Raw genomic sequence first — 19,862 nt, forward strand, 5'->3', positions numbered from 1 at the left:
CACACACACACGCGTACGCCTATGTACTGCAATTATTTATATTGCCTGCATTATGTATAGCCATCGATGCATTTACAAACACTTGCATTTATATACAAACACACGCACACCTACGTGTGCAGCTTCATATCCTGTGTACACATAACGGTTTTACTTGCTTGCTAACTGCTTAAATTTGCATTAAATGTGCGTATGCAACAAGAGCTGTGTGTGCGTGATTATGTACACAACGCACACTGCCGCAAAGGTATAAGCATATACATACACATGTATGTGCTGGTGGGGAAACCACCCAATCGGAAATTTTATTCAATCGCCGGACCCCAAAATTAAAGCTTTAAATTTCCCCAGGCACATTTGTCCCGGGCTCGAAACTCGGATTCGCAATTTGATGCAACGATCCGATTTGCCAAGAGGCTTAACCGATGATGGCACGCCATCCAGGGAAGTGCAGCGCAGAGGTCGAGAATCGTAAAGGACCTTTACTTCATGTAAATCCATCGACGTTCAGGGGTTATCTTCTTACAAGATCAGATCTTCAGGCAGCTTAGCTTCGTAAGCTGTAATAATGATTTGTATCGCTGGTATCACTCGAACACCCAGCGAATTATAAACTTTAACCTTCCTTGGAAACCCATTTACTGTACTTACTCCCAATGGGAGTGAGCTCAAATTGGTATCCCAAGTAAGTTCAATATGATAGGGTTTTGGTAAGGTGTGTGTTAGGTTCAGACTTCAGTCTGGAAAAGTTTCGACGCTTTAGAGGCACTACATCAAACACTACCCAGATTGTAAGTTCCAAGGCTGCAAGTACAATGACTTTTCTAATTCATTAGGTTAATGCCGATTTGGAAATTTCCCTCCAGCGGCTGCGCTCCCTTATATGTACGTATAGTAAGTTGTGAGGTAAATCCCCGCAAAGGGTTGGGCTTTTCTAGTGCTACAAGCTGTACTGAGCTGAACGGAGCTGAGCGGCCCGTTTAAGTTAGTTTTACTTAAAATTCAACTCACAAAACCTGACTTAAGCTCTTGCCGACCGCCCCATTCCTCCAGTGCTTCCTCGTCGAGACCTGAATCGGTGTGGTCTCCAGTCGCAGCCTTAGTCTCTGTTTCTGTTTCTGTTTCTATTTCTGTTTCTATTTCTGTGTCTGGTACTGTTTGCGTCCCAGCTGCGAGTGGAAAATGCGACTGGAGCTTGGAGCTGGGAGCTGGGCGCTGGGAGAGCGGTCGTGTGCCGGGCAAAATGTTGTTTAACCAACATTTGCATTCTATGAATTTTGAATTTTCTGAAACGCAGCCGTAAGAAAGCGTCGAGTCACGACAACAACAAGACTGCAGCCTATGGGCTATCGGCTATCGGCTACCCTCCTTTCCACGCTTCTGGGCTCCATTTGCCCGATGTCAGACTTCCCGACTCTCCGCCCTTAGGCTATCGCTTATCTTATCAATGCGTCGACATGGGCAGCCGAACGGAGCCACCCCCCAGCGGGCAACCACCCACCGAACGGGCCTCGTCACTTATCGGTCACGATGGGTGTGGGATGGTGGTTGGTGGGGGTGGGGATTTTGGTTCTGGGGCTTGGGATATATTGGATACGATATCCAGGGGAGCTGCACTTGCATTTGCGTCGTGCAGAGGGGACAGCTGCAATTGCTACACTGAGAAAAGCTGAACACTGCAGTATGAGTTTGCTAAACTCGTTACCAACATTTTTCATCAGTTTTCGGCTTAAACTTTGATATGGGGCTTATGCCAGAGGTTAACTGGTAACAGTGCTAACCTTTATATGTGCTTTGTTCGGAATAGGAAAAACGATGTACATGAAAGATGATGCCCAACTAGTTTTGTCAAATGACATTCCAATTAACCCAATGGCCTCTAAAATGGCAATAGAAAACAGCCAAAGTTTGAAATGTTAGTTACGAACATAGACTAGATGGTTTGAATGTCCAAAATCATAGAGTTAGCAACGCTCCAACCAAGACTTGTACTTTGTTCAGGAACCTCGAAAAAGATGAACAATTTGAGATATATTTTTATCGAAATCAGGTCTGTGTGGTGCATTCTCCCTGTGCGTGGGGCCCGTTTGGGGGGCAGGGGGTCTCATTAGCATGGCCGTGGCAGTGAAAGCCATCGAGGGGAATCCTGTGTGCCGTATCCGAGTCTAACTCCCATTTATCAGCATTTTCCACACACTCGCCATGAGACGAATTCCAAAATCGATTCCATGTTGCTGCTGCTGCTGCTGCTGCTGCTTACACTTGGCCGTAATGTCGCACTAAGAGTTTGAGTTTGAGTTTCAGTTTGGGCTTGCGACTCGACGGCCGTCTGGCATCCAAATGTGTTCCTTCCACACAGATACACACGCACACACACTGTGTTCAGGGGAGAGTACGAGGACGAGGACGGGGACGGGGACGATGAGGAGGTGGAGAAGGACGTCGAGCAACCCTTCGCACATTTCCATTCCATTCCCTTTCGCTGCGATTCGTTCGGTCTAGCGCTTTGAATTCAAACCCCCGTTTTTTCAAAGGACTAACTTCAAATGCCGAAAATAAATGCCCACCTCCCCCCGAGCCCCCTCGGCCCGTGCTTCCTCTTCGCCAAGGGAAATGCATTCTACGTACGTAAAAAAGTCGGAGGAACGAAGAAATTTTAATCCACAACGGACCCGTATGTGTGTCCCCTGGATACCCGGTCGCATGGCTGTGTGTGTGTGTGTCTGTGTGTGCGTGTCATGGATACACATTTCGTGAATGCCGCCCAAGGTGACCAACGAAGGATATGCGAGGCACCACCATTAGCCACAGCTAGAGCTGTAGCTGTAGCTGTAGCACCACCGAAACACAAAGCAGCACCACCATCTGCAATCGTGGCAAGGTTATCGCAGCAGCCACACACATACACACGAATCTACCTGCCATCCTTCGAATGGATGCGGATGTTGCATGCCAGGAATCGCTGGGCGTGGAATGTGGAAACAGGTGTCCTTGAATCCCTCGGCCGAGAGCAGGAAGCATTCGATGACTAATCGCGGCACGGAGCGGGGAGTCTCCCTGGGAATCTCAGTCAAGTGGCATGCTCTTGGAGTTATCTGGTTTTGGAGTTATCAGCTAAAAGTATTTATTCTGGATATATCTTGATCCGAAGTGCATAACAAAGACCTTTATAAAGCTTGCACAGTTTCCTGGAAATTAAGTCAGACATATAAAATAATTGTATGCAAGTTGAGATTGTGTTTTAAAAAGCTACGTTCAAGGTCTCTGGATAAGTCATATATATAATATATAATAAAAGGGAATGTTTTTGCGCAAACTAGAATATCTATACATTGGTTTTAGAGCCACTTTATTATAGGTGTACATGCTTTGAACTTCTATAATTCGAGTAAAAGTGAAAGTTATTATAGTTGCTACGTAACTCTGAGTTCATGACTAATAGATACTTTTGGGAAATATCCACCAACGAAATACATCTAGAAGCTCCAGTATCCACTTGTTTTAGAGAGTTTCGGTGCAATCCCATTCCTTTCTTAGAGCAAAAGGGAAAATAGCTAAAATATCGCAGGCAGTGGAATGTGAGCAAAACAGCAATATCGACATCAGCAGCGAATGTGAAACAAGCGCTGAGATACAGATACAAAATACTTATTTTTAATTTCGATGAATCACCATCGGTTTGGTTCAGTTCGCTTTGGGTTCAGTTCGGTTTTGGTTTTGGTTTTGGCTTTGGTGTTTTGGTTTGGTTTGGTTTGGCTGAAACGAAATTCAGCGACGTCGCCGATGACTGCATGCCTCGGATTGAAGACTGAAGACAGAAGACGGGAGACGGGAGATCGGAGAACGGAGAATTTGGGGAACGCAGAACGAAGAACGGAGAACGGAAAGCCGAGAACAGGCGACAAAAGGCACACAGAGAGACGACGCAAAGCAAACTGAAAGAATGCACAAAGAGCAGACGACGATCAAAGCGAAACGTAAGGAAAAACGTTACAAAAAAAGTTCTGGGGGAATACACACACCTACATATATGCACATATGTATTCCCAGTCGAGGGCCCCAACCCCTCCGACATTCCAGAGACCCTACACCGGTTGACAGAGATAAGGGGTTATCGTAGCCCTCGAAGTTTATTTGGCGGTACGTTCAGCTTTGCTGATGTTCCCCAGAAATACGCCAAAAATATCTCAACATATTTTGTTCGTACTCTAGGGATTGACAAACGAGCCAATGTGGTGGTAAGCTTGGCACACAAAAGATTCAAGCTACGGGCAAAAATTAAAATCTATATACAAGCTACACACAATTGTAGAGATCTGCGTTCCTTGTTTTTTAGGTACGCAGCTAAAAAGTCCGTACACTGCGAAAATAAACAGCTATACTTTAGAATTTAGACACTAAATCTTTGCTTTGACTTCTGTGATGTATAAAGCATCTAATAAGGGGGTATATAGCAGACCTACACCAAATTGCTTAGAGATGATGGGAAGCACCATACAGATACAACCTATCGTTTGCTTACGAATCCACACAGTTACGACCTATTATTTTTTCGAGTGCCCGCTTCTGAGGAACGTCGCATCCTTTTGTGCGCAGGAGAATAGAGCAGCGGCGGAAGTGCTTTGTCGCCATTGATGTGACAACGACTTCCGCTGTCTCAGCCTGACCTGGGCAGTCCGGCTCTTTCGTTGGCCTGGACTGCTCGCAAATATTGATTATTCGAGATTGCGTGCCATATGGGCTACGGAAAGGTGAGGAGTGGAGCTGGGGAGGAGCGGCGGCGGAGGCGGAGGCGGTGCGGCGCCGTGAGGGGGTGGCTAAGTCACCGACAACGGCGCACATCAAAGGCTTCGTCAAAGTTCTCATTCTGGCGTTGTTGCTGTCGTCATTTGCATTTTGGCGGGTTCCCAATGAGAAGCGAGCGAAGGTCTCTCAAATTGATTGTGAGCCGCAAAACCTGGGAAAGACCTTTGCATATGCATGTCAAGAGTTGTCCGGTGTTCGGTGCTCGGTGCTCGGTGCACAGTGCACAGTGCCCCATTGTTGTTGCAAGTGGCTGCTTTTACTGCTGTTGTTGTGGTTGCATGTTGCTGCTGTTGCCAATATTGCTGCTCAGCCTGTTGCTTGGCTTCGCCTGGCAGCCGGGTTTCTGTGTCAGCCACCTGCCTGCCTGCCTGATCCGCCTTAGGATCTTTGCGACTCGTTTAAGCAGCCTGCCTGCCTGCCTGCCTTCCCCTCCTCTCGCCCCGATCTGCCCCAAAAGCGCTCCTCAACCCGCTCCTGTTAATTGCTAAGTCTGACCGATGCCACGCCCCGAAATGAATATTATAATGTGTTGCAACAAATACGAAGAGCACATGAATAAGTAAAAACCGTTGACCAGCGGAGCCAGGCGACAGGATAGCACTTCCTTTTGACCACAGCATTACCATCGAAAAGGGAGCAACTGCAGCCAAGTTTGTGAAGTAGTGAAATGTTAGATGCTCTGCCAGAAGCACAAACTGCGACCGTTTACATCGAGGAAATATACAAATATATGCGAAATACATAAAAAAAACCCAATTGAATTTGAGCTGATTTAAAAATATTTGATGTTTCGTTTTTGGAAACCTAATTCGTTTTAGATAAAGTATCTGAGCAAAGCGACGTGATAAATTAGCCGTCATCCTGTAGCAGGTTAGATTAGGGCATGGCTTTTGCATAAAAATGGGCACCCAAATCAAATGTAACCAAATCATTATCCGCAGCCACACAAAAATGACGTGCGTGCAACAAAAATGCAATCCGAATCGGAATTGCTGATGCACTGTGGCGATTGTGTTGTTGCTGCTGCTGTTGCTGCTGCTGCTGCTGTTGCGCCTCAATGTCGCTGCAGTGCGCTGTTGATGGAGTTGCAGCTATTGCTGCTGCAGTTTGTTCAGTACATGGTCGGAATATATTGTATATGCTTAATGGTGGGCGGTGGGGCGTGTGCGTGTCTGTTTCTGGGGGTGGTGGTGCTTTGGGGTTGCATTTGGTGGACAGGAAACTTGATAAGTTGCACAGTACAAAGGAAATGCATGAAATGTGCATGGAATGCATCGTGTCTGTGGTTGCTGTGTGTGCGTGTGTGGCTGTGCAGATAATTGCAATGTTTGATTATCTCGTGCCTGCCCCGGAATGTAGGCAATAAATAATGAATGCAGTATTTTAAGTGTTTTTTTTGCTGTGCGATGGGGAGGGGAGTAGGGGGGTGGCCGCCTGTAAAATTCCTAAATTATTTGAATTTTTCAACAATGCATTTTTTTTTTGCAATTTATTTAAATTTTACATTGGTCCTTAGCTTAAGCACGACCGTTGCGTTTTCAAACGTATTTCAAGCTCATTCAGCAACTGAGAGATACATTCAGCAGGCCCACACACAGATACTACTCACCAATACCCTTACTGGCAAGAGAAAATTCGCTCTCTGGTCGCTCTTTCGGTTTTGGTGGGGGGGGAACAAATCCGTCCCAGAAAGTATCTCAAACGTTCGACCCGCCTGCATCCACTGGATTTTCTCGATTCTTGCCAGGGCGATCGGCGCCAGCAAGTTGGGAATTCGTTGCCAATGCCGCATGGGGCAGCATTTATACGAAACATTTTGGTGGCGGACGCACCATAAAGTAGCGGATACTTTTATCTGCCGCCTGCCTGCGTTGAATTTCATCGATTTTCAGATACTTTTCGGGGCGGCGCGCCAGCAAGTATGGGGAAATGTCAAACGCTCGACGGCGTGGCGGCGAATTCGCTACTTGATGGCTGCCTCAAATGGGCGCTGCGCCCCCCGCTCCGCTCCCTTGCAGCCGTAGATGTTGTAGCTGTAGCTGTAGATGTATCCGTAGCTATAGCCATACCATACAGCTATTGCTGGAGCTTGCCGTCTTGCCTGGCCGCCTTGCCTTTCGCCTCCATTTTGCTCCATTCTGCCAGGGCTGCAGTGGCCGTGCCGTATTCCATATAGTACTCTGAAAAAAATGGTATTTTAAACTTGAAGTTGCACAGCATCTATTGGTATCCTGGCTATACAGTAAGCACAGTTTACTTTCTGTGTGTAACTAACTTAAGCTAGCACTTAAAGCTAGCTTCTAAGATATTCAGCAGTTATGCTAAAACTAATGCCCAATAATATCTAAATTATGTCTAATTGTCTGCTTACAATAAGCCTATAAATTAGACATGTATTTACATTAATTAAGTATGGAACCTCCGAAAACTATGGCTCTCTTAAATAGTCCTATCTACCTTTGCACTTTGCTCTCCCCAGGGAGTTACATACGCTTTTCTAGGGAGGGAGGGCACACATTCTTATCGGGCCTCCGTCAGCTGTACAAACCGAAAATATCATTTAATTTTCGGTGTTCCCCGATAAGGAAGCAAACTTGGGCTTCGATCGCAGATAGCCAGCGCCTCGCCCTGCGAATGACCCATTTCGAAATGGAAAGATGGAACTGGATGGTCACCAATGTCCGCAAAATAGCAAGATCTTTTAATATTGTACTTATATTTCAATTTGTAATTCTGTGAGCTTCATCTGGTTTATCCCCAGGTCTGGCAAGTTTCCAATATTTATGGGTTTCCGGGAAATTCAACTGGTTAGCTTGCCCAGGGGGATGCCCCGCGTGGTATATATAAATAAAGCCCCCCATCGCAGTTTGTTGAGCCGCTCAGCGGAGTCCAGATTTTGAAGCCTTTGCGGGTGTCAATTTTATGGAGTCTGTGCTCCAATATTGGTCGGATATTTTGGAAGTGCCGCAGCCCTGGAACCTTTGGCTGTTTGTGCTGCGCTGTCGCCTGGCAAGTATTTTTCTTTCTTGGACTTGGACACATAGCGTTCGTCCGTGAATTTTCTTCCCCGTCAGCAGCTGCAGATACAGGGTGCCCCACCGATCGCGCACCGCCACCCCCGCCCCCGTCGCCCCCCACATCCCGCCCATTCGAAACAAGCAGACGAACTTCGCCCCAAGGCTGGGCCTCCGTTGCTCCACGTCTCTGGTTTCTCGTCACGCAGCGGGAAAAGGCAACAGAAATATTGTTTTTTCTCTCGAGTTGCTCGTGGCCCTGTATCCCCCAATATGTGTGTGTGTATTTCTGGGTGTGTGTGTGTGTGGGGCAGCTGAGCGTGTGTGCGTGCAAGTGTGCGAGAGTTTAAGCTTAAAGCTATTGTACACTTGGTGTGTCGTGTCTGCCACCCCCTCCCCGCCCGTGCTCCCAGGCCACTCCAAGCCCTCCGCCGCCCCCCTTTCCACCCGCCCCATGCCCTTCTTCTCGGCCGCCCCAGCTCTTCTTCTTCGGCCTCTCCTTCGTCCTCGTCCTCGGCGGCCTGTCGCTGTCCTTTCAGCCAGAGCCAGCGAGCAGCCAGGCAGGATGGAGCAGCTTAGAGGCCATCGGGCAGACCAACGGCGGGATACTCTTTCCAGAATCCTTCTCAAAGAATCTCTAGTTCACATACGATGAAAGTATATTTATATTTATTTATATTTATTTATATTTATATTTTCATATCATGCATATTTCGTTTATTCTCATCGCCAAAGTCGTGTTACCCACTTGGAGTTCCAAGGGTGTTCCACTAACGTTGCCTTCGCTGTTGCCAGTGTCGCCATCACCATCGTAGTCATCGCAGCCAGCTGCCTCGGCCCTGCCACGCCCCCTGCACAGCTCCAGCTCCCCCGCCCCCCAGATTCCATTTGGTGTCTCTGGTTCTTCTGTCCCTGGTCGGTCCTACGCTTTTGCCAACGCATTTTTGTTTTGTTTAGAGCGCAAGTTATGCGGGCGCCAAGGAGGAGAAATCGAAAAGCGAGAACCGAGAGCCGAGTGTCGGGAAACGGGAAACGGGAGACTGGAGACGGAACCAGATGCAGATGGGCTGGGTGTGCAGATGGGGAATACCTCTTGGTACTCGACACATGCCGACAGGTATCGAAAATGTTGCCCAAAATGCAGCTCAGCGCGTTTGCCGAGGGGGGTAAAAACAGTGAGGGAAAAACCCGAGCAACGCAAGGAATTGAAGCTGGCGGCAAAAGTTTGTAGGCAAAGTTGTTCTTTAAGCTGACTTCACCTGATGTCAGACAGCACGCCGGAAGAGCCAGCCAAGCAATCACACCACCCCAAGAACCCGGCTCCCCGATCCCAGCCCAGCAAAGTACACCCCCTAAGGCCAACACCAACACCATCACCACCCCCAACCCCAGCTCCATCCCCATTCCCAGCGATTTTCGCCGGCACACGCACCTTTACACATTTTTCCACTTCCCTTTCATTCCTCCGGCGAGCCTGGGACTCCTTCGCTCCGGCTCTGGGGCCAAATGAAAAATTGCACACGCGGGAATTTGATTTTAACATGAGAAATAAACACAATGAAGCTGACGGCCCAAGCGGGCAGGGCCAGGGGCGCTGGGGGGAGTCCGAGGGGCTCTCAAAGGACCCGAGGGGGTGATGGTGACACTGCGATTGTTGTGCGTTCCTCGCTCCTCGGGAAACTTTAATTTTCAACTTTAATTAAAGCAAGCAGCCCATTGTATGCCCAAAGCTTCTCGATTTATGGGTCAGGTTGTTGATGGTGGAAAAAACTATTGCAGGTACCGCCTGCAGTTCCGTTTATAAAGATGTTATAGTATAAGAACTATTAACTAAGGCAGCATTTAATACTGCATAAATATGTATTTATGCACCACATTAAGTAAATTCTATGAATGTGAACAATGATTCTTAGGGGCTCTTAAGGCCTTCAGCCAAATCTGCCATATATCATTTTAAATTGAAATAGCCGATATATTCCGCAAAAACTATATATAGATGGCCAGCTGCCTCTTGAAATCCGCATATAAGTACTTTTAATTATTCGACGCCTCTGATATATTTGACAGACTTCCATGGGTGACGAGCAATAATTTCTTGGTGCAAGAAATTCGGCGTGCTGTGGCACATTTGAAACAGATAAGCGGCAGCGAAACTTCCAATTCCAGCCCAGTTGTCCTCCGTCCTCCGCCTTTCGAAATCCCGTTGGCAGCCACCCCTTTCGGATAGATTGTGTTTTACGTTGCTCGCATTCCTAGCCTAATGCTGGAATTTCAATTTTAAAGACTAACTTGATTACCAGTGGGAGGGGTGAGGCGCCGCAAGGAGGGTAGTTCCCCATTGTCTCGCGCATGAGTTGGCCCAAAGTTGCTCGCAAGGATCAAAGTGACATAAGTTTGCCGTTCGCTGCCGACTCGGCTGCAGATTTAGCATTAGCTTTGGATTCATCTTCGGCTCCAATTTATCTAATGCCTGCAAAAGTTTTTAACGTAATTAAAATGCTTAAGGCCTAAGAGTGCTTAAAGCCAGCAGCAATCGCAGCTTTAAGGGGATTCCCCCACTCAGCATTGGTTATCTAACACACGCACACACACACACGTACAGATTTAGACACACACGTGCGCGTTGTGCCATAAAGTGCTCAAGTTACTTGCGAAGATTACCAGTCCCACCCCATGACATGCCAGGCGATCCTCAAGCTGGACAACGCGGCGTATGCGTCATGCGAAAGCAATGCCCGGCAGCAGCAAGGAGTTTTTAACATTTTCCAAATGCTGCAACGTTGATTTTGCTGTTTTCCTCTCGCTCCTGCGAGCAAAACGAGCATTTTCCCACTACACACAAGGACACGGGACGAAGGTGGAGGGGGCCAGGACCGGTTGGGTGGCACAGGATGTGCGGACGGTCGCACAGATGAGGCGGAAGCACGGACAAACAAACGGATAAGAAGGCGGAGGGCCACGGAGCACGATGGACGAGGAGCTGTAGCTGTAGCTGGAGCTGGAGCTGGAGCCCAAGAACGAAGCGCACATGGAAGATAAGCGCACAGAGTGTGGCGCTGATAACGCAGGTCCTGCTGCCGCCTGTGGGTCGCAACTAGAGGGATGGAAAATGGGGGGTGGCATGCCGGGAGGTCCTGTGAATTTTAACATTTTAGAGAAAATACGAACGACGAGAGCTCCGAGCGCCGAGCTAGAAGTCTGAAGCGAATTGCGCGAAGGCCGGTGGGTGTGGGATGCGGATGAAATCGGGTGTGTATGTATGTGGGTACAGTCAAGCTTCCTTCGGTGCACTTGTTGTGAGCGAATTCAGGAACTCTGCCTTCTTGTGTTATATTAAAAATATTTAAATATATTTGAAAAATTGTATTTTGCTGGTAGGCTATAAAGCATTAAGAACAAACGATTTAAGTTTTAATGAAATGAAAAGTACTTGCTTATTTGAAAGTGTTATATACATATGTGTGCCAATTTGTAACCAGCTTAACAATTAGAGAACAGCGGCGGCTTAATAGGCATCTAGGAATACATGAAAACAGGCCGGTTGAAGTTAGGCAAGTTGGACTGTGGCAGCATAGCTGGAACGAAACAATTTGTAATTTATTTGCGAAGCGTGCGATGTGCTCCGGCTCTGTGCGAAAAGTTGAGGCAGCTGCCAAAGGCGTAGCCATCGACCAGAGACGGTGGCTCCAGCTCCGGCTCCGGCTACAGCTCCAGCTCGAGCCCCATCTCCTGTTCCCGATTTCCCGCGTGCATCTGAAACCGAAACTCTGGCAGCAGCACTGCTCTGATCTGAGGCCCGAAAACTGGAGGCCGGGAGCACGCGTAAGCAGATACTCAGATACAGATACAGATGGTGCTCGGGCTCCGAACCCCCCTCCGTCCGGAACACAGAGCACGGCACACTCGCACACACACTTAGGGTTATGCTGGAGGAGGAGGGGGAGGAGGAGGTGGAGGTGGAAACGCGACGCGTGGGTGGTCCTGGGTCCTGGCAAACGGTGGATGTACTGGCATCCAGCCGGGGTGGTTCGCGCTGCTGCCTTGCTCTTTAAAGACCTTTAAAGTTTAAGCCGAATGTCAGCCATAAAAAGAATCAAAAAATAAAAGTTGGCAACAAAAGTTTAGCAAGTTGGATAAGCCCAAATAAAAAATATTAAACTGAACTCTTAAGGCGGGAGAGAAGACAACGACTCCTTGGAATAGCGTTTTCGAAATTTATTTAATGTATTTTATAATGCTTTAAAAGTTTACGCTTTACAATTGGAATTCAAGTTTTAACTATCCGTGTGGTCGTGTGAGTTGAGTGCGGCTTTAATTGCGTTTGCTTAAGTTTTGTCCTTGTCTTTGTCGTTGCTGTTGATTAATGCTCAACTGGCCAAGCATTTGGAATACAAACTGTTCATATTAATTGTAAATGTTTACGATAATCCAAATTGAAGTTTGTCTATTGGAAGTTCTTTCCTGACTACAGTCGGCAGTATCGAGGAGTGTGTGTGTGTGTGTAAGTGTTCGTGTGTGGCTAAATAATCTATCTCAAAATACAAATATCAAGCACTTTATAAACCATTATATCCGTTATCCAATATTAAATACAATCGTTCATATCAAAATTCATACTTTTTCATTGTTTGCTAAGTAATTATTGCTATGGTGGAAGAGCGTTTAAGCTCTGCTAAGTACAAAATTCTCTTTTTGCGAGTTCGAGTATTCGTCTATTGTTTGCTGGGAAGCTATCTTGGGTGTAAACCAAAAGGAAAATCGGACTCGGCTGGGTGCGTGTGCGGGCCTCTATATATCTGGTTGGTAACGCTTAATCAGTCTTGTATACAAACAAATTAAAATTAGCAAATTGTCTACAACCAAGCTACGTGGCTCTCTCCTCGCTACACTTCGTTGTCAAGCAGCATTTTCTAGTCAAAAAAAAGGGTACAGTTTATAATAGTTACACAAACCATGTGTGGGATGGGCGCTGCTAGCGGAATATTGAGATTAACTTGCACTTAGTTAAACCATATTTTAATTCGACACTTACAAAACAAATGATATCTTTGTTGAACATGTACACGGCGGTTAAACATAGTTACCTTTGCATCAATAAATTAGGAATTAGAGTAGCAGAATTAAATTACAACTAAAATTACGATACGAGACAGAGATATTCAGGGAACTCATGCATCGCTATTTACAGGGTCTAGCGCATTTTAAAATGGGATTTGGAGAGCGTCGTGTAAATGCAATCGACTCGCCGTCGCTTCGCTTTGCTTTGCCATCTTGGCCTGGGCTGGAAGTCATGAACTAGTGGGGGCTTGGCTTTCGGGGCTTTAAACGTGGCCTAATACTTGGTAACTTAAATGGATTTCGATTTACAATGGTTATCGCCAGCGGCCTAACACTTAGAATTTACAACTTGTAACAGGGGACCGGGAACCGTGGCGTAGAATATTGGGGAGCTGGTTGCGAGGAGGCCTGGTATCCTCTAGCCTCCTCTAACTCCGGCTGTCGTTGCTCTCGCTGAAGCTCTGCTCACTGGACTCGCGTCGGCTGCTCACCGGCTTGGCCTTGTACTCTGTGATGAACACGGTCACCGAGTTGACCGTCACCTCTCGCGTCTGTGCCGTCGATCGGTCCACGTTTTTCAAGCGTGCCGGGTACCGCTTGTGCCTCTGCCGGTCGTGCCCGCTGCCATGCCGTGATCCGGATGCAGACTTCCCGTTGGGCATGTTGGCACTGGCTCCCGGCAAAGTGGCGGCCTGCTGGGCGACTAGCGCTGAGTTCAGGCGTGGCTTTCGCGTGGAGGTTCCTAAAAACAAAGTTGTACAGTGTTAGTGCACCAGACTTCAAGCAGAAGCGTTCTATACTCCTTATTCTAGTTAAGTTTAAGTTCAGTGTTTTCGAAAAGTATTAGCTTTGCTGTGCAATGTGAATGTATTTATTCTACGTAAACAAATCGATACCATCGATGACTATCATTAGAAGCCAACAGTATTTGTTTGACTATTACTTATATCTATCAAATACAAATCAGCCTGATATATCCCAATGCTGATGCTGATGTGTGCGTAAATCAGTGTGTATCCTTGCAGAAGGATAAACAAATCGCTCGCACAACACCTGGCAATCTGGGCAATCTTGAGACTCGGAAGCGAAACCGAAGCAAAATCGGGGTCACTCACCTTTCCGCACGTCGCACATGCGACACTTGAAGGCCTCCGCCGAGTTTCTATATGTGCAGACGCTGCAGTCCCAGAAGTTCTCCTCGATCACCTTCGCCTGCCGCTTTTGTCGTCGCACCGGCGAGGATTTCTTGTCCATAATACAGGAGGAGAGGAGGAACGCCTGGGCGCCGCTGGAGTAACCACAATCCAATCGAATCGGACCAAAACGAATCCAATGAAAATGCCCGACTTTTCCCTCTGCCGCCGCCTCTGCCTCTGCCCGCCCCTCTGCTGCTGCGCTGCTGCTGCTGGCCGTGTTCCTGTGATGTTTGGCTGCTCTGCCCGCACCTATGCCACGCCCACGCACACACGGTGGCCTCAGTGGAGATTCGCTGCGCTTTTGGCACGCATTTGTTGCTTAAATCGAGCGTTTTCGTTGGCTTTTTGTTGTGAAAAAAACTTTCTGCAATTGTCTTTTTGGCTGCGGCAACATTGCCGTATCGTAAAAGTGCTCAATGCCAGGCTATCGATATTTCGATAGTAGCGCGCCGCCAGTGTTGGCCAGCGTTCGGTGTTAATGTGGCAACTCTATCCGCTTGGGCGCCAAAATAGTTTTATTTTGAAATATGGCCTGTCATTGCTTCTTGTTTGCATTTTATTATGAAGCTTTCGCCCACGCATTTATTTTTTTAGCCAGCCAAAGGCCAGCTGCTTCAGCAACAATGGGAAGGTAAGCGGTTTTGCTTATGTTTACTATAGTGCTTATGGGCAAAGCAGAATTTGGGAAACTTATACAATTTTTTTTAAGCTATCTCACATATGCTTAAATAACCAATGATTCTTTTCGACGCTTTGCGTTCTAGCCAATGGCTTCTGTACATACAACCATAATTTATCCGCTGGCAAACATCAGCTGCTTTGTGTTTGCTTATAACTTGTATCTGTTCTATCTTTCTAGCGCCCAGATCACTTCTTATCTTGGCAGTCTTATCATCGGTTCATCCCTTTTGGATTGTAGGCTCCCAGGAAAGTGTTGCACTTGCGACAATAGTGATTTCCCGTGCGGCAACTGTTCATGCAATAGGGAACAAAACAGGCGCAGCAGCAAAATCTTTAAAGAGCAAAAAATACCAAGATATAAATCATTATTTGATAGACAACCGTAATATACAACATACCCGACCAAACAGAGGAGACCTGCAACCATATGGGTCCTGGAGTTAGCCGTGTGCGTCATCCTCGTGGTTTTGTTAGCTCCACAGGCGGGGCAGAGAACCCTACTTCGGTTTGGACCCAAGTGTAGAGTATCTGCAATAGCAGGGCGTGACGTCAGAAGAGCTGCACAACCAAACTGTAGCTACGTATCAACTACACACCTGTTGGCACCACTGTGGGTGGTTGTGGGGCTGGCTGCTCCACGACGACCACTGGCGGCGGTCGCGCTGGGGCAACTGCTGGTGCGGAAACCGCTGGAGCCACCGGAACGGACACCGCCACATCGTACGATGGCGGAGCCTCGATGGGCAGGCCGTTGGCGATGGGACTGCCCAGCTCCCGCGTTGGCGTCGCCGAGGGGGCAGTGGGGGTGTCGAAATCCATTTGCGGATAAAGCATGGCTCGCTTCTGATCCATGGCTAACGCAGTATGAAACCCCTGCACGAGTGCGAAGTTCGGGTATTGTTTTCGGTTTATAAACGTTACTAAGAGATTCAGGTTTCCGTTTACTCTGCGTATTTACAAGTAGACGGCGTCTTTTGCACTTCGATCGCCGCTCGCAACTGCCAGCGGATTTGTATCCAGGTAGAGATTCAGTTTCTGAATCGCATTCAAGTTTTTTCGGCTCGGATCGGAGCGGAGCGAGCTTGGAAAGCTCCCATCCGGTTGAGCAATCATTTTGGGGCTGTTGCAAAACCGAAAGTATCTCTCGCATGGTGTTTACCGAGCTTTATCTAATGCACACAGTGAACGGCTTTGTTTATCCAACTTATCTCAGGTAGGAGAATAGGATATCCGATAAAGATACAGATAGCACTTCAGCATGGCCAGTAATTAGTTGGGCTTTGGGTAAATACGCGAGCTATGAAGGCATTCAAGGGCGTTAAAGTTAGAAGTGCACAATTAAACATTAAGCCAAAGAGCTTTCTGCAGCGAAATCGAACCAAAAAATGACTTAAAAATAACTGCCCTAAATAACTTAAATTAGCATGAGCTAATAATACCAGTTTGACTTTGGTTTTGTTTTTTGGCAGAATTGAGAAAAACTGTATTTATAGTTACATTTAACATTTTGTTTATTGCTTACAAACAATATCTGAAAATGGGCTAATTCCCCTAACACAAAAATGTAGTTCCGTGCCACTTTAAAACTTTAAAGCGTCACTGGTAATGACGAAATACTTCGCTTTAGTTCGCATTGCGTGCTGCAGTCCATTTATTAACTAATTACTTGAAGAAAATGTGTACACATGAACAGGTAGCCCCGAAATTCTTGGTCTCCTACTTGCGATCGTAGGTGCCCAAATAGCGATCGCACATGCCACAGTAGTGATTGATGCTCATGCAACTGGCAATGCAATACGGCAGGCACACGCAGCAGTACAACCTGTGGGCAATAAAAGAAGAGGTAGTGAGTCATCGCCAAGTGGATTGTGACAAACAGCTAAGGTCTATTCCACTTGATTACTGCAGAGCTGTTGATTATTACTGCCATTTACATATGTACATATGTATATAGATAACAATAAATAACAATAACAAACTTCACTGTATGTGTGTTGTGTTCAGAATGTGACAATATTATAGAGCACATACTTGTAGGGCGTAGAAGTTGGCGATTTTATGTCATAATTTTTCGGATTAAATGGAGCTTTTGCCGCTTCGCGTGCACAAAGTTGGCTACCCACACACCACGTTATCTACTCCGGGTACTTACTGGAACAGGCACAATATCAAGGCTATCAGATGGGTGCGCGAGTTGGGCTTGAAGGAGACCCGTGTCCGGGCGAAGTTGTGGCAGTACGGACACTGTACGTCCATGGGCTCCGGGCCGTAGGGTGAACCGGGCACCACGACGACCGTGTGCTGGGTACTGGTGGTGGTGGCTGGCGCTGGAGATGGACCTGGAGCTGGTCCCGGTCCCGTGGTTTCCGCCGGAATGGTTGTGGCCTGGTCGTAGCTGGGTGGCGCCGCTGGCAGAAGGTGCTGCTGCTCAGGGACGGACTGCAGCTCGACGTATCCCTTGGGCGCCACCAAGGGCGCAGCTGGATAGACGGGATCCATGGTGTCTTGGGCCCAACTGGGTGTGTGAATCGCTGGAAAATGACTCAAGGGAGCGCCGTGGAAAAAAGTGTGTTTCGTATCGCGTATTCTTATCAAGTAAAGCCAAAGCTTGCCGGCCCGATTGTTTACCCCATTTGGGGGAATTTCATCGTATAGCTGTCGGTCTGTCGACACCTGGCCGAAAATGTTCGCATTCGTTGATGATACTTGCATGTGTGAGGTTGTGAGCGGTGGTCGATGATCGATGAACTATGATCGGTGAGGAGCGGTGATCGGTTCGATTTGGTTGGGTTCGTTTGGTTCTGTTTACTTCTGGCGTTACTGGCATTTCTAATCGCTGTTGTAGACGCCGACGAACTTGTTGCAATTGCCGCAAAAGTGATTGGCGTTCATGCAGCTGGTGGCGCAGTAGGGCAGGCAGGCACAGCACCAGAGGCTGTTTGGGATTTTCCAGAGATTAGATAAGATGGGAGCACTGCGCAGGTGAAAATCTGGAGATCTTACCCAACGATGCACAGAATGGCGGCCATGCAGTGCGTTTTCACACTGGGCGAGTACTGCACGCGGGTCAGCTTCTGGACATGGCAGTGCGGGCAGGTGATGAAGGTGGGATCCGGACCCACCGGCAATACGGTCTGATCTGTAAGTCATTGTCATGCATATATATTTTTCCATATTCAGCTAAACCCACGTTGTATGATCACCACGGGCGGCGGGGCTGGCGAGTGAACCACCCGAATTGGCGCCTGCACGTGCACCACCTGCTCGTAGCTGGGTGGTGGCACCTGGTGGGGGGGATAGCCCGTGGCTCCCGGTGGTTGCTGATTGTACTGCATCTTCGTCTGGTTGGCAATCGCGAACTGAAACCGAGTCCAAGTCTCGCGTTTCACTCTCTGACTGGCGAGTCACTGATGTTGCGCAACAATGTTGCTGGCAAAAGCTCTTTTTCGTAGCTTTATATCTTGTATCTTGTTTGCATTGCGCTGAGCGCAAACGAAGTCAAACAACTTAATTCTTTGAAAGCGAGATTTAATAGAAGTTCAATTGATTTCTGGTGCAATTAACTAGGAAAGCCGCAGCCCCAAATACTGCAACTGAAAGTTTCTACATGTCTCCTGAATCTACACTTTAATGCAGGTATGCCTGTTTGAAATATTTATATTTATATTATTCAAAAAAATATACATTTGACCTTTTTCGCGTGCAGAGCATTTGCAATACAGATAAGAATGTGCTGAGTCAAACGCAGGTATGACATTATATTTAATCATTTTATAAATAATGTTATACATACATTTCAATCAAAATACCATTATTAACTTTTTTTAAAACACTCAATAGTTTTTGGATTTGTATTGTATTCATTCAGCATATTCATTTTACGGGTTTTCCGCAGCAACAAAAGGACCTGAAATTAGTTAATTATGAAACTGTATTTGATCTCGACAAAGGCAATCTCAGCTTAAGCACCATACCGCACACTAAACCAAAATCTTTGGCCCCAAGACAACTTTAGGTCCTCAGAATTTAGGCATACTTGGGAAGTATCTCTCGCGTCTGAACTCGGATTTGTAGCCGTCGGTTCGGATAAACTCCTGTAAACCTCCGAGGAGCGCGTTTTGAAAGCTGGTTTTCTATCGAACGGCATCTTTTCAGAACTAAGCTCCATCAATGAGCCACTTACGGACCCTCCAAACGCTACTCCCGAATTCTGTGAAAAGTCCAAGCTAAGCTGATAAGGCCCCCTGTTATCAACAAGGTTTGACATACATATTATGTGCATATATTTATGTACCATTGTAAGATGCCGGTAAAGAAATCGCTCGGAGAATGAATCATATAGCCATATGGCTATTGCTATATTCAATCACGGAAGGGAGCAACTATTTTCCGTATTGTTATTATTATTATTAATTATTTGAGCGTAAGTCATTTTTCAAAGTGTACTCCCAAAGCTCGAAAGCTTTTCGCATTCATTCAGCTCCACTGTGTGGTAAACAGCAGACGCGAAATGCAACAGCTGACTGTAATGTATGTTGAAATAGAATTGCGTTTTTATTTATAAATGAGATATGCAAGTACATAGGCTTGGCATCTTAGTGAGATCGGTTAGGATTGCCCTTCCAGCCACAGGAACTGCATTTGAAATAGGTCTTATAGATGCCGACTCCACAATATCGACGACAGCAGCACAGGGCACTAACAAATAAGCACATTTCAGTTGATTTGGAAGTAATATCTGCATGTACACTTGTATACTCAAGTACCAAAAATCCATCTTCAACTTCTTGAACCGCGAGATAGTCAAACGACGTTTCCACACCATGGACTGCGAATCGCAGTTGGGACAGCTCGAATCTCTCGGCATTTCGCTGGAAAATCCACGCACCGACTATCTTTTCGCTGTGCAGTTCAGTTCGACTGCCGGGTGCATGATCCAATCGAGTGACTCACGGATTTCTCTCCAAAGCAACGCAACAGAGCGGTGCTCCTCAGAAAAGTTTAAGTATACTAAATAAATTCTTTTAATCAGTTTAAGCTGAAATGAAATCTTGTTTTATTATTGTTACAGTATTCTATTCGTTTCATTAAATTTCAGAAATATTTG

The 19,862-nt window shown here is 46.9% G+C and overlaps 5 protein-coding genes across 6 annotated transcripts; all 5 read right to left on the reverse strand.

Annotated features, from left to right (window-relative positions):
* Positions 1 to 12,104: 12,104 nt before the first annotated feature.
* Positions 12,105 to 14,650, reverse strand: LOC6547478 (RING1 and YY1-binding protein A). Its single transcript, XM_001976238.3, has 2 exons — positions 13,994 to 14,650; positions 12,105 to 13,620 (listed from the first exon to the last, which is right to left on the reverse strand). Exons 1-2 carry the CDS (start codon positions 14,130 to 14,132, stop codon positions 13,307 to 13,309), a joined length of 453 nt encoding a protein of 150 aa, XP_001976274.1. The 5' UTR covers positions 14,133 to 14,650; the 3' UTR covers positions 12,105 to 13,306.
* On the reverse strand, positions 14,621 to 16,041 carry LOC6547477 (lipopolysaccharide-induced tumor necrosis factor-alpha factor homolog). Its single transcript, XM_001976237.3, has 3 exons — positions 15,352 to 16,041; positions 15,154 to 15,283; positions 14,621 to 15,086 (listed from the first exon to the last, which is right to left on the reverse strand). The coding sequence occupies exons 1-3, from the start codon at positions 15,605 to 15,607 to the stop codon at positions 14,966 to 14,968; spliced, it is 507 nt and encodes a 168-aa protein (XP_001976273.1). The 5' UTR covers positions 15,608 to 16,041; the 3' UTR covers positions 14,621 to 14,965.
* A 200-nt stretch (positions 16,042 to 16,241) lies between these two features.
* On the reverse strand, positions 16,242 to 17,388 carry LOC6547476 (lipopolysaccharide-induced tumor necrosis factor-alpha factor homolog). The gene is made up of 2 exons (XM_001976236.3): positions 16,908 to 17,388; positions 16,242 to 16,577 (listed from the first exon to the last, which is right to left on the reverse strand). Exons 1-2 carry the CDS (start codon positions 17,252 to 17,254, stop codon positions 16,472 to 16,474), a joined length of 453 nt encoding a protein of 150 aa, XP_001976272.3. The 5' UTR covers positions 17,255 to 17,388; the 3' UTR covers positions 16,242 to 16,471.
* On the reverse strand, positions 17,304 to 18,159 carry LOC6547475 (lipopolysaccharide-induced tumor necrosis factor-alpha factor homolog). The gene is made up of 3 exons (XM_001976235.3): positions 17,946 to 18,159; positions 17,759 to 17,894; positions 17,304 to 17,690 (listed from the first exon to the last, which is right to left on the reverse strand). Exons 1-3 carry the CDS (start codon positions 18,088 to 18,090, stop codon positions 17,585 to 17,587), a joined length of 387 nt encoding a protein of 128 aa, XP_001976271.1. The 5' UTR covers positions 18,091 to 18,159; the 3' UTR covers positions 17,304 to 17,584.
* Positions 18,160 to 18,482: 323 nt separating this feature from the next.
* LOC26526161 lies at positions 18,483 to 19,835 on the reverse strand. Of its 2 annotated transcripts, XR_003407914.1 has the most exons (4): positions 19,522 to 19,835; positions 19,337 to 19,453; positions 18,730 to 19,278; positions 18,483 to 18,662 (listed from the first exon to the last, which is right to left on the reverse strand). XR_003407914.1 is itself a non-coding variant. In XM_015157266.2 (2 exons), the coding sequence occupies exons 1-2, from the start codon at positions 19,620 to 19,622 to the stop codon at positions 19,351 to 19,353; spliced, it is 204 nt and encodes a 67-aa protein (XP_015012752.1). In that variant the 5' UTR covers positions 19,623 to 19,832; the 3' UTR covers positions 19,287 to 19,350. The 2 variants fall into 2 exon arrangements, 1 of the variants encoding a protein (XP_015012752.1); XM_015157266.2 differs by lacking the exons at positions 18,483 to 18,662; positions 18,730 to 19,278 and having other exon boundaries at positions 19,287 to 19,453; positions 19,522 to 19,832.
* Between the last annotated feature and the right edge of the window lie 27 nt (positions 19,836 to 19,862).

This window comes from Drosophila erecta, unplaced genomic scaffold, assembly GCF_003286155.1.
Source record: "Drosophila erecta strain 14021-0224.00,06,07 unplaced genomic scaffold, DereRS2 tig00000092-arrow-pilon, whole genome shotgun sequence".
Classification (NCBI taxonomy): Eukaryota; Metazoa; Arthropoda; class Insecta; order Diptera; family Drosophilidae; genus Drosophila; species Drosophila erecta.

Bases quoted from the DNA above. Each gene is read 5' to 3' on its own strand.
- LOC6547478 (XM_001976238.3), bottom strand. From the start codon at position 14,132: ATGGACAAGAAATCCTCGCCGGTGCGACGACAAAAGCGGCAGGCGAAG. The intron at 13,621-13,993 runs GTGAGTGACCCC...CTTTGTTTTTAG, and splicing joins CATGTGCGACGTGCGGAAAG to GAACCTCCACGCGAAAGCCA.
- LOC6547477 (XM_001976237.3), bottom strand. From the start codon at position 15,607: ATGGATCAGAAGCGAGCCATGCTTTATCCGCAAATGGATTTCGACACC. The intron at 15,284-15,351 runs GTGTGTAGTTGA...CTGCTATTGCAG, and splicing joins ACCCACAGTGGTGCCAACAG to ATACTCTACACTTGGGTCCA. The intron at 15,087-15,153 runs GTATGTTGTATA...TGCTCTTTAAAG, and splicing joins GGTCTCCTCTGTTTGGTCGG to ATTTTGCTGCTGCGCCTGTT.
- LOC6547476 (XM_001976236.3), bottom strand. From the start codon at position 17,254: ATGGATCCCGTCTATCCAGCTGCGCCCTTGGTGGCGCCCAAGGGATAC. The intron at 16,578-16,907 runs GTAAGTACCCGG...TATTGCCCACAG, and splicing joins TTGATATTGTGCCTGTTCCA to GTTGTACTGCTGCGTGTGCC.
- LOC6547475 (XM_001976235.3), bottom strand. From the start codon at position 18,090: ATGCAGTACAATCAGCAACCACCGGGAGCCACGGGCTATCCCCCCCAC. The intron at 17,895-17,945 runs GTGGGTTTAGCT...AATGACTTACAG, and splicing joins GCCCGTGGTGATCATACAAC to ATCAGACCGTATTGCCGGTG. The intron at 17,691-17,758 runs GTAAGATCTCCA...AATCCCAAACAG, and splicing joins GCCATTCTGTGCATCGTTGG to CCTCTGGTGCTGTGCCTGCC.
- LOC26526161 (XM_015157266.2), bottom strand. From the start codon at position 19,622: ATGCCGAGAGATTCGAGCTGTCCCAACTGCGATTCGCAGTCCATGGTG. The intron at 19,454-19,521 runs GTACTTGAGTAT...CTTATTTGTTAG, and splicing joins AAGTTGAAGATGGATTTTTG to TGCCCTGTGCTGCTGTCGTC.